The sequence below is a fragment of the Rhinatrema bivittatum genome, chromosome 1 (assembly GCF_901001135.1).
Source record: "Rhinatrema bivittatum chromosome 1, aRhiBiv1.1, whole genome shotgun sequence".
Taxonomy (NCBI): domain Eukaryota; kingdom Metazoa; phylum Chordata; class Amphibia; order Gymnophiona; family Rhinatrematidae; genus Rhinatrema; species Rhinatrema bivittatum.
The window spans coordinates 319,952,337-319,964,733 of NC_042615.1; the positions used below are offsets into that span (position 1 = coordinate 319,952,337).

The 12,397-nt window shown below is 40.8% G+C and overlaps 1 protein-coding gene across 1 annotated transcript in view; it reads right to left on the reverse strand.

The window, feature by feature from the left end:
* Window positions 1-12,397, reverse strand: part of SMARCAD1 (SWI/SNF-related, matrix-associated actin-dependent regulator of chromatin, subfamily a, containing DEAD/H box 1) — a 470,565-nt gene that overhangs the window by 87,249 nt on the left and 370,919 nt on the right. Inside the window, exons 18-19 of the mRNA XM_029597690.1 lie at window positions 6,624-6,741; window positions 5,031-5,152 (exon numbers count right to left, since the gene is read on the reverse strand). Coding sequence (XP_029453550.1) covers window positions 5,031-5,152; window positions 6,624-6,741 — 240 coding nt within the window. The remainder of the gene's footprint in view (window positions 1-5,030; window positions 5,153-6,623; window positions 6,742-12,397) is intronic.

Consider the following 12,397-nt stretch of genomic DNA (forward strand, 5'->3'; position numbering starts at 1 on the left):
AATATTGACAAGTCAGCACAAGTGAACACACTGAACATGACCCGCATATAACTTGGCCAAAAACCTGATCAGGATCTATAAGGATCATTCTTGTTTCCCAGCTGTTCACGTAATGATTGGCGTTTCTTGACTGCAAAAATTGGATTTTCCTTGAAACAAGGATTAGACGCCAAAATGTGCCAATGTTTTAGAATAGCTTTTTAAACATCTGACAGCTTAGTGGAGTAAGGAATAGAGCAAATGGGACGAGTAGGTTTCTCCTTGATGTTAGATATTAAAAGATTATCTCTATTCAAGTAAAGTGCACGTTTATACGCTTTCTTAACCGTGGACTTACTGTATCCCCTAGCTATAAACCTCTCCGATAATTGCTGAGCTTGGAATTTAAATTCTACAGTGGAACTACACAACCGTCTGTATCGCAAAAACTGGCCGATTGGAATATTATCTTTGAGTGTCTTTGGGTGGAAACTGCGATAGTGTAACAGAGTATTATGATCAGTGATCTTCCTATGAACACTGGTAACCAGTCTATGTTCATGAATATATACTTTCATGTCCAAAAATGTTATAGATTGTTTATTTTGAACTACAGTAAATACCAAATTAGGATCACTCGAATTCAACAACCTCAAAAACCTTTCCAAATCGACATCATTCCCATTCCAAATAAAAAACAAGTCATCTATAAAGCGCCTCCAATGTATAACATACTGAAATAAAGAGGAACTGTAGATAAAATTCTCCTCGAAATGTGCCACATAAAGACAGGCAACACTCGGGGCCATTGGAGACCCCATAGGGATGCCTTTAGCCTGTAAGAAATACTCAGTTTTATAGCTGAAAATATTCATAGTGAGCGCCATCTCGGCAATGGAAGACAGAAAATTGAACCTACATGTTGAAATATCCATCTTAATAAGCTCCCCCTTGATGATATCCAGAGCTGCCTGTTGGGGAATACTGATATATAATGAAGTTATATCTGCGGTTATCAATACCCAATCAGGTTGGGCATCTGGTAATGTCAACGAGTTGATAAAATCGTTAGAATCTTTCACATAAGAGCGGATGGCCATTACACTGGGTTGCAATAAATGATCTAATAATTTGGCAATGGGTTCCAATACTGTACCAATACCAGCCACTATTGGTCGACCTGGAGGGTCAATCAAAGTTTTGTGAATTTTAGGCAAGATGTAGAAATAAGCCGTGACTGGAAACAAAACTTGTAAATATTGAAATTCTTTATTGGTAATGATCTTCTCCTTAAAAGCTACCTCCAAGGTCTCAGTAATTTGTTGATGCAAAGAAACAGTAGGATCACTTTCTAATTTACGATAAGATTTGTTCATCGGATAATTGCCTATAAACCTCCCGGTCATAATCAGAGTTATTCATGACAACAATTCCACCACCCTTATCGGCTGAAACAATTTTGATAGTATCCCGCAACTGCTTAAGGGCTGTCCATTGTTCCTTAGAAAGGTTATATTGTAAAAATTCAGATTGATCTTCTATCTGATCTACATCAGACAATACTAGTGTCTGGAAAGTCTGTATTAAATGACTTGGAGGGGTAGGAGGTACCCATTTGGACGGCTTATATAACCCTCCTCTCTCATATTGAACAACTTTGTTTGAAAAATATTCCCGTATATGTAGACGTCTAAAAAATTTATGTAGTTCCATACGAGTTGAAACGCATCATACATACTAGCAGGGACAAATGAGAAACCTTTATTAAGAAGTCCCTGAGGAAGCCTAATTGAAAGGCAAAACGAAGATATCTTTTGTTGGACAAAGATTTCAGAAGACCTATAATCAAAAGAAGTTTAGTGAGCTGTAGTTAATACACCTAGACATTGTACTGATAGTATTGTACACATATTGATGTATTTAATTGAATATTTATATAAATAGTGCTTTTTGTGCATAAATGTGTTTTTAAAAGATGGAATGAGTGTGATTGTGGAATGAATGTGCTAGTTTAGTTTTTAATATGTTTACACAGGTGAGTGTGTTGTGAATTTCAATAAATGGTTACACATTATTTGATGATGTGATCTCTCTGTTGTGTGATATGTATATAGAGGATTGGGGGCACAGGGGATTCTATCAGAAATTAGGTTTATTTACAATGTAATTTCGTGATGTCTATAAAGCATCATAGCTTATGTGTGATGGTGGGCGTTGGTAGAGATTATAGTGTGGGGTGGGGGGAGGGGGGGGGAGAACGACCTTGATTTAACTGTGTGGCCATGGTTGGGAAGTATATCGTGGGCAGGTAGTTATATGGACCATGATAGATTGGGACGGTCCTTTGAGGTGGAAGGATTAGAGAAGGGTCTTAGTGGAGGACCATCATTTATTAAATGTGGTAGGTTAATTTGTAGCAAAGACTTATTGATTTACATGAGAAGTATTGGTGGGGTGGTAGGGAGTTAAATATGCAGATGGAAGAGGAGGGTTCATCTTAGAGTTATAGTAGGTGGGTATTAGGTGTTTGTTGGATAGGCTTTTTTGAAGAGCCTTGTTTTCAGGTTTATTTTGAATGACTGAGTTGTGGGGGTCTAGTCTGATTTGAGGTGGTAAGCTGTTCCAGAGTGATGGTCCTGCTACCATTATGGAGCGGTCTCTTGTTGATGTTAGGTGGGCCATTTTTGGTGTGGGAATTGGAATGAGTCCGGTGTTGGTGGAGCGTTCTTTTGGTGGAGTGGAAGTGTAGGGCAGGGCTCAGCCAGTCGAACTTTTTATTGTATAGGGCTTTGTGGATGAGTGTTAGGACTTTGTACTGTATTCTGTGTGGGATGGGAAGCCAATGAAGGTTTATGAAGATTGGAGAAATGTGCTCCGATCTTTTGGTATTTGTGAGTGATCTTGCTGCTGCATTTTGAAGCAGTTGCAATGGTCTAAGGGAGTTGGATGGAAGGCCCAGGAGGAGGGCATTGCAATAGTCGAGCCTGGAAAATATTTGTGCTTGGAGGACTATTCTGTAATCTTGGGGGTAGAGAAGTGGTTTAATTTTTTTGAGAATCTGAAGTTTGAAGAATCTATCTTTTATTATTGAGTTGATGTGTTTCTTCATGTTGAGATCGTTGTCTATGATGACACCAAGGTCTTTGACTGAGGAGGCTATTTGTCCGTCTGTAGTGGGAGTTGAGTTGTGTTGGCTTGCTGTTTATAAGTAGGATTTCAGTTTTCTTGTGGTTGAGGTTGAGTGACATTTGCGATAGTAGCTGTGTTATCTTCAGGAGATGAGTGTCCCACATTTTTAAGGTGTTTGTGATGGTCTCTTATGGGGAGCAGGATTTGAACATCATCTTCATATATGAAGTAGGTAAGGTTTAATCTGGTTAAGAGCGTTCATAGGGGAGGCTGTAGATGTTGAAGAGGGTGGAGGAGAGGGAAGATCCTTGAGGGACACCGTGTGTGAGGGGAATTTGTTTGGATTCAGCTCTGCTCAGTCTGACTTTGTAGGATCGGTTTGACAGGTACGATATGAACCATTTAAGTGTGGTGTTACCTAGGCCAATTTCGTTTAGTCTGTTTAATAGCGTTTCGTGGTTAAAGGTGTCAAATGCCACAGAGATGTCGAGTAGGATGAGGAGGTAGGAGTGTCCATGATCGAGGCCCCTGAGGGTGAAGTCGGTGAGGGAGAGGAGCATTTCGGTGCTGAAATGTTTTCTGAAGCCATGTTGGGATGGAGATAGAAGATTCTGGTTTTCCAGGAGATCAGAGAGTTGGTGGTTGACAATTTTTTCGATGATCTTGGCTATGAAGGGTAGGTTGGAAATGGGCCTATAGTTTGAAGGGTCAGCTTTGTTGAGCTGTGGTTTTTTTGAGGATTGGTTTGATGATGGCACATTTGAGAGAGTCAGGGAAGGCACCTTGCTCTAGTGAGATGTTCACTATATTTGCTATAGGTCTGGTTATGGTGTGGGGATTTGTTTTAGGAGTTTTATGGGAATGGGGTCGAGGGGGTGTGCAGCTGGGTTTAGGTTTTAAATTATTGATTCAACTTTGTTTGATGCAACTGTTTCAAATTGAGTCCAGGAGGGTGTGGTTAAGCATGCTAATTTGGGTGCAGGCTGTTTGGTGTGCGGGTTGAAGGCGATTATCTTGGATGTTTTGTCATTGAAAAAGTGGGCGAGTTCTTCACAAGTTCCGAAGGGTTTCTCTTGAGGGGGGTGTTGGTGATTGGATGTGTCAAGTCTGTGACATAGGCAAATAGGGTTTTAGGATTATATTGGTAGTCATGAATCCTTTTGGCGTAGTAGTTTCTTTTGGCTTTTTCAATATATGTAAAGAATGGTTCTATATCTATCTTTTAATGGAGGGGATGGGTCTTACATTAACTGGTGCAGTGGAAGCCAGAGGATATTTTAAAAACCCCTCTTGTCCTTTTGGCCCTTGGTGACGTGTGCACAATCTACACAGTTAAGAACATTGTGGTAAGGCATATGACACCAGACATGCTGATATGAGAGTAATTTTAGAAGAGCAAGAGGGACATTTTTTGAACCCTGGCTTGGTGTCCACAGTCAATTTGAAGAAAAGAAATTAACTCTAATAATTTTTTTTTATTTGCATTTTCAGACTTGTGAAAACAAAATAAAAGAATTATAAGAAAAAAAGAAAAAAAAACCCAAGGGAAAAAAGGACTATAAGTGGCTATAGTTTTAGAGAACTAAAACACATACTTTCGCACTAGCAAAACAAAATAGGCTGAGATTCACACATGCTCAGAAAGACCTTCTCGATCTTTCTGAGTTTTGAAAGCACTGTGTGTTGGCACCATTGGATGATATCACCCACTTCTCCACAGAGAAAACTGTTTCAACCTCAGTAGAGTCCCCCAGTGCAAAGAGAAACTATTTTGTTTTGCAAAGCAAATTTCACTTTGAAAGGGTTTTCCCTGTGTTGCGTGTCATATTCAATAATTTTGTTTACATTTAAATTGTTGCCAAACAAAACTTCACATTTAAAAAGGTAGAAGCACTTAAAAGCAATTATTTGAATCTGCTTACTTTTAACATACGGTCTGACATAACTCTCAGTATATCCTCAGTGTAATATTGGCGATGTAGTAAGGGGTGATTGGCCATTTTCCTTAGCTGCATCATAACATTGCAAAGTTCTGCACTTTTCTCTGCAAATAATAAAAAGGTCCTTAGAAAGTGAATCAAGTTCTCATTTTCAAAAACAGCATTAATTATAGTAAACCAAATAAAACCAGATTCATAATTAAATATTTTATCTGTATTCTCTCTAATGCTGAACTGAAGGTTTAATTAAAGCATTCACACTCTGTGCTGGTAGGGTAATCTAATTCATATGATGGCTATTAGTATGATTTGTTTCAAACTTGTGCAATGTGGTAAATATTGGTTCAGTCACTAAGCAGGTAATTTTGAAACAGCCAATATAGGAAATTTTGCAAATAGGTACATAAATTACATCAGTGTTAAAAGTGAATTTACATAAGTTTGTTTGCTTTGAAAATTACCTCACCAAAACTAATGCATACAATTACATCTAATTTATACGCGGACAATTTTCATGAAAAATTTTGTGCATACTTTTGAAAATCTAATAATGTATGCAAGTCCAAACTGCTCCCTAACTCTACTCCTGGGAATGCCTCCTCTTAGTTCAGGTAAACATACATGCACACAAGACATATATACATATGAGTTTACCCACATATCAAACAGGCAATTTTAAAACAAGCTATTCTACAGGTAAAGCAATTTTACCCAGAGAAATGCCTTTTGAAATTAACATAGAAATATAACAGCAGAAAAAGATCATACAGCCTATCTAATCTGCCCACCCACACCAACTATTCTGCTTTATATTCCTACCACTCCAATAGAGATGCTCTGTGTTTATCTCTTGCTTTCTTGAATTTAGACACTATCCTGGTCTCTACCACCTCCATGGGGAAATGGTGGAGACAAAGTTGGTATCTGAATTTAAAAAGTATACAGGGGCTTAAAAAACTGGGTCTGCTATACTTAGAATATAGGGGTAGATTTTAAAAGGGTTACGCACATAAGTTATGCGCGTAACCCTTTAAAACCCCCCTGCGCGCGCCGAGCCTATTTTGCATAGGCTCAGCGGCATGCGCAAGCCCCGGGATGCGCGTAAGTCCTGGGGCTTTCTGGGGGGGGGGGGGGCGTGTTGGGGCCGACGCGACATTCGGGGCGTTCCGGGGGGGCGTGGTGCCGGCCCGGGGGCGTGGCCGAGGCCTCCGAAACGGGTCTCGGGCCGGAGAATCGCGCGCCAGCAGCCTTTTGGCAGGCGTAACTTTTAAAACACAGGTGGGGGGGGAAGGTGCGGGGTGGGGGGTGGAAGGAAAGTTCCCTCCAAGGCGCGCGCAAGTTGCACAAATGTGCACCCCCTTGCGCGCGCAGACCCTGGATTTTATAAGATACGCATGGCTACGCGCGTATCTTATAAAATCCGGCGTACTTTTGTTTGCACCTGGTGCGCGAACAAATGTACGTGCGGGCGCACTTTTAGAAAATCTACCCCATAGTTTTTATATAATTTGCATTTTTGAAAACCACTTGAATGAGATTTGCAAACATCTTCAAAATCAATGGGGCTTGCCATACCCGAGCTACTGATAGATTTCTTGAACTTGTTGAAAAGATCAGCATACAATGTGTCTTGTTTCTTTGACATTGGACAAAACTCAATATGGTCTTGTTTGGGAGGCAACTGTTTAAGAACCTGAGAAAAATGAAGTTAAAAGAAAACAGAAAAAAATTAAGATTTTGTTTTAATTATATTGTTTCTTTATAACTTGTTTGATCCAATATTGTGCTCATACTGCAATAAATTCCATATTCAAAGTAAATATTTTTATGCAGATATAAAAATACAAGATGCATAAATACAAACAAAGCCAAGGCAATTTTACTGCTATTTATTTATTTAGAGACTTTTATATACCGGTATTAGTAGGGACATCATACCGGTTCACATTTGAACAGCAGGTTTGAAAGTACATATTAACAGGGAGAAAGAACTGGGAGGGGGATAACACAAGAGCAGCGTAGAAATGTAACTTAACAGGCGAACATAACTACATACACAAGTTTCAGTTACATTCACCAGATGAAAAACATAAAGATTATAAATATGGAATTCTTAAGTCTCCCCTAAGGTCTGGCTAATTGTTCAACTGCCAGCAAGAGGAAGAATTACAATATGTAAAATCATCTTTCCTGCAATGGATTGTGACAAAAGTCTGTAAGAAGGCAACTGTATTTAAGGGGTTCTCATGATAATTCACCCTCATTGGTTGTTAAAGTTGGAATGTGTATACTACTTACCATCTGATTCTGGAAACTATCAGGGACTTTATAATGGGCTCAAAATATATCACAGTGATTGCATCAAGAAATATGTTCATGGAGGAAGAGTCATCAACATAGTTTAAAAATACCATTTTGTAAGCCCAGATAAAATGTATTCATGTCATGCATTAAGAAAAGGTCAAAGGAAGACCAAGTAACTGCCACTAGGTTTTCATGGTGAGGTAAAGTAATCAGTTAAAGCTAAAAGGGCATTGTTTAAAAAAAAGAAAGCAGGCCCAAATGATGAACACAGGCAACAGCATAAGTTAGATGTAAAACAGTAGTTAGACAGATCAAACGAGACTTTGAGAAAAATTTGCCAGCAAAGCAAAAACTAATAACTAAGTAATTTCAAAGCAAAAAGCCTCTTGAGGGAGTCAACTAGACCCCTAGAGGACCGAAGGGCAAAAGAGGTGTTTAGGGAGGACAGGGAACTAGCAGAAAAACTGAATAGGAGGATGCTGTGAACATATCCACAACTAAACGAGTAACTAAAACAAATTTGTTGCAATGAAGGATGTAATAGATCAGATTGACAAATTAAAGCACAACAAATAACTTGGACCTTATGGCATCCACCCCAGAGTTCTAAAAGAACTAAAACATGAAACTGCTAACCTGGTACTAGTAATCTATAACATTTCAATTAAAAGAGCCACAATTCCTGCAAACTGAAAGGTGGCCAATGTGGTTCCGATTTTTCAAAAGGGCTCCAGGGATGATCCAGGAAACTATAGACCAGTAAACCTAACAGTGTTAGTCAAAATGTTAGAAACCATTCTTAAAAACAAAATCAACAGCCATATAGACAGATATGGCTTAATGGACAAGAGCCAGCATGGTTTTAGCAAGGGAAAGTCTTATCTTACCAATCTTTTAGAATTTTCTGAAAGTGTACATAAATATATCAATAAACATGAGCCAGATAATATAGTGTATTTGACTTTCAGAAGGCATTTGACAAAGTCTTCCATGAGAGACTCCTCAGGAAATTACAAAGTCACGGAATAGGAGGCAGTGTTTTGTTATGGATTTATAACTGGTTAAAAGGTCAGAAACAAAGTGCAGGACTAAATGGTCAGTTATTAGATGGAGAAAGTAGCTAGTGGAGTATCACAGGAATTGGTGCTGGGACCTATGCTGTTTAACATATTCATAAATGATCTGGAAAAGGGGACAAGTGAGGTGATTAAATTTGGAGATGACACAAAATTATTCAAATTTGTAAAAACAGCAGTGAATTGCAAGCAACTGCAGAAGGACCTTGTGAGATTAGAAGACTGGGCAACTGAATGGCAGATGAAATTAAATGTGAAAAAATGCAAAGTGATGCAGATAAGGAAAATAATTTTCAGCTACAGCTACACGATGCTGAGCTGTGTATTGGGAGACACTACCCAGGAAAAGAACCTTGGACTCCTTGTGGACAATACAGTGACATTTTCAACTCAGTGTGCAGCAACAATCAAAAAAAGGAAATAGCAGCAGCAGAGGACCGGAAGCATACTGTTCCCAGCAGCCCCCGGGAGAGGACTGCAGAGGTCACAGCAAGCGCTCCAGGCTTCAAACTCCACAGCCCTAGCTTATAGAGGTCCCGTACCCCCTTATAGCAGGAAAGGACCAGAACCTTGTGCTCCACTTCAAACTTCCTTAATATACTGTATTGATTTTCCTTGCTATACCTTATCTGTTTTTATTTGGTTTTGTGTGTTTTGATTTTACGTGGTAATTGTGTTTGGTAGGAATAATTTGCTACAGATTTTATACAGAAGGAATTTAATTCAAAACAAGAGTCAATTAAAGGCAGATTTATCCTGGATTTTGGGCCGTAAATCAGAGGCTGGAAGCCAGGTTACTATTGAGTACAGAGTCCCTTTACTGCCAACGGGAGGACGTCTTGAAACAATCCCGTGTTGCTAGCAGAGAGGATCCCTTGGTGTTGTGTCAAACATGGCTGGTAAATAGCAATATGTGACACCCATATGGTTCTTGGAAGATGTGATGACCTAGAACCTTTCGAGAACATCTGGCTTATTTTAGTGACCAGGTCTCGATAGGATCGGTGCTGAAGTGGAGGTAAGTGCCTATCGCCCTTCATGGCAGAGGCTCAGAAGGATGAGTCGGTGACGATGACTTAGGCTGTCGTTGGTAGGTGTAACGCCGGTGCGAATATAGATGGCTCTGATGTTGGGAGGTTTCGGGAGGCATCGAGGATAGCCTGAAGGACAAACGTCTGACTCAACTCTGTAAGCTGGTATGGTAGCACAGCTACAGAGGAGACAGGCTAGGCATTACTGGCACTTCCACATTATTTTGTGGTGGCTCAGTACCCGGCACCGATGTCGGTGGGGAACGCCTTGGCGCCTCGGGTACAGAGGAGCACAGGACTCATGTAGCCGGGCCCCCTTCGCAACTGGCTCAATGGCCATTGATGCCGGTGCGGTATAAGTGCCGGCACCAAATGTGGAATCACGTCGGTGCTGGCTGTATCCCTTGGCCCGGCCATTCTCTAGAACAGAGTAAGGTGATGTGTACGGTGCTCGGCCCAGTCATTCTCCAGCACCGAGTAAGGTGATGCATACTGTGCTTGGCCCGGTCATTCTCCAGCACCGAATAAGGTGATGTGTATGGTGCTCGGCCCGGTCATTCTCCAGCGCTGAGAAAGATGCCCTCGCTATGTCGGATGGCAATTGGTGACGGACTGTCACCGTGCCAGCACTGCTCCTGGTACTGTTTATCGCCCAAGAAGTACTTGGTGCTCTGGCTTAGAACACAGAGTATGGAGCTTTATTGCTTAGTCAAGGGTATTGATTAGGTGCTTCGGTAGTAGCGATGGTATCGATGGTGGCATTGAAGGCGGCATCGATGGCATGGGTGAAGTGCCAATGGGATCGATGGAATCGATGTGGCATCGGCGGCAGCGATGGAATCGATGGGGGCATCGACGCAGGTATGGATGGCATCGATGGAAGCAGACATTTATTTATTTATTTATTTATTTATTTATTTAAAGGATTTATATACCGGAAGTTCCTGTATAATATACATATCACCCCGGTTTACAAGACATGACATCTATGGGGGCATCCACGGTATTAAAAGAGGCAATGGCATGGGTGAGGGTATCTAAGGAATCGATAGAGGCCCCGATGGAATCGATGAGGGTAGCGATGGCAACGACCGTGACCCTGGCGGCAACGGTAACCGTGACGTCCCTATCCATCTAGCCCCGAAGAACCTGGAAGAGGATCGCAGGAAGGACACTCACAGGTATTGTGGGGCTGACCGAAGGTGAAAACATAGGGAGAAAGAAGGCCGCAGTTCGGTTGGTAAGCAGGGGAAACAGTGAGGTGACAGAAACCGACCGAAACACAAGGCATAGTACTCACTGAGCGTCGATGGAATGTACGCGAAGGGAGACCCGTGTAGGGAAAAATTATTTGTGAAGTAAAACTTCAAGAGAAAAAGTTGTGAGCAATTTCTCACAGAGCTCCTGAAAGCGATGCTAACTGCAGCAAGGAAAAAAGAAGACTGAAGGGAGACCCCTGTAGACACAGGGATAATGGCATGCTGGGCATGCTCAGTGCACTCAGTGTCAGTCAAAGCTTTCTAGAAACTTTGACAGAAACGTTTTTCCGTGACAGGGCTCCGTCCAGTGACGTCACCCACATGTAAGGACTACCATCCTGCTTGTCTTGGGAGAATGCAGAACACAATGAAAGTGCCTAGTGGGACACTTTTGGAAAGCTCTAAAAAAAATCATTTACAAAAACCATAGGGAAGAGAGCAATGCTGAAAACAGTGAGCCCACGGCTTCCATGACCACATGGCTCTGCGGAAAAAAGAAAAGTGAGGGACTCTGTCTAGGGGCAGGGTGATTACTACAGCTGCACAGGCTGTTGAAAGCTCTAGATTTTTTAAGATCAAAGGCTCCATCAGATGATGTCATCCATGTGTGAGGACTACCATCCTGCTTGTTCTAGGATAAATAAAGTAAGCAAACCAAGAAAAATATAAGAATCCAAATAGAACAGCCAAGTACTGAGAAATGCAATGCTTAGGAAGTAGCTCCTACCTAGAACTAATAAGGAGCATAAGGAAAGGCAGGTCCATTACTCCAGTTGTTGCAGCTTTATGGTCCTTGGGCTTCAAACTTTGAATCAATGGATCTGGGATTTGTCTTTTGTGGATCTTAATGGCCTGTGTCATCACCCTTACGCAGACGCTACAGTGTTATGATCCTTGCCTGAACACGTGTATCAAGTCAGCAATACACATCTGCTTGCAGTCCAATCAAAACCTGAGACTGCTGGCTGCTGCCTCTGCTATTTGTGACAAACTGATAATGCCAAATCAAATAGAGAAGACATTTAGAAAGAAAGATTTCGAAAATGAAAGGTGATCACAACAAAATCATATCAAAGCTACCAGGCCATTTGAAAGAAGTATAAAAAAAAGAGATTCCCAACCAATAGGGTAAAGGAAAGGAAAGCAACCAAGGCACACTAAGGAGGAGGTGGAAGAAAAAAATAATTCTGGTGAGCTAAAGCAGCAAAAACGCTGTGAAAGACAACTGTCGGCAATATTACATCTGCTGGTTTCCATGGAAAATAAACTGAGGCACAGTACATGGCTTAAGGAATTTGCTCAGAGGATCCTTTAGGTGTTCTTAGAAAGGTCTAGAAATGTGTTCCATGGATGGATCTGGATATCATTATTCTTGCGTATGACTATAGGGAGCTGCTTGTCTTCAGATAAAATTAATCATCATCCCTCAGTGATTACACTGTAATAATCTTTCCAATACAACATGAAAAGCAATGTTGAATATACATAGCGGGGGGATATACTTTGTTCTTTAAGCAAGCAAATCCTCATCTCAAAGAATACTAGATACTTGGATAAGGATGTAGACTTCAAGATGTATATGTAATTAACAAGAAACAAAACTTTAGTAGTGAAGAAGTTATAATAAGATCCTGCTGTGATGTTTATTTATTTAGATTTTTATATTCTGCTTTTCGGCA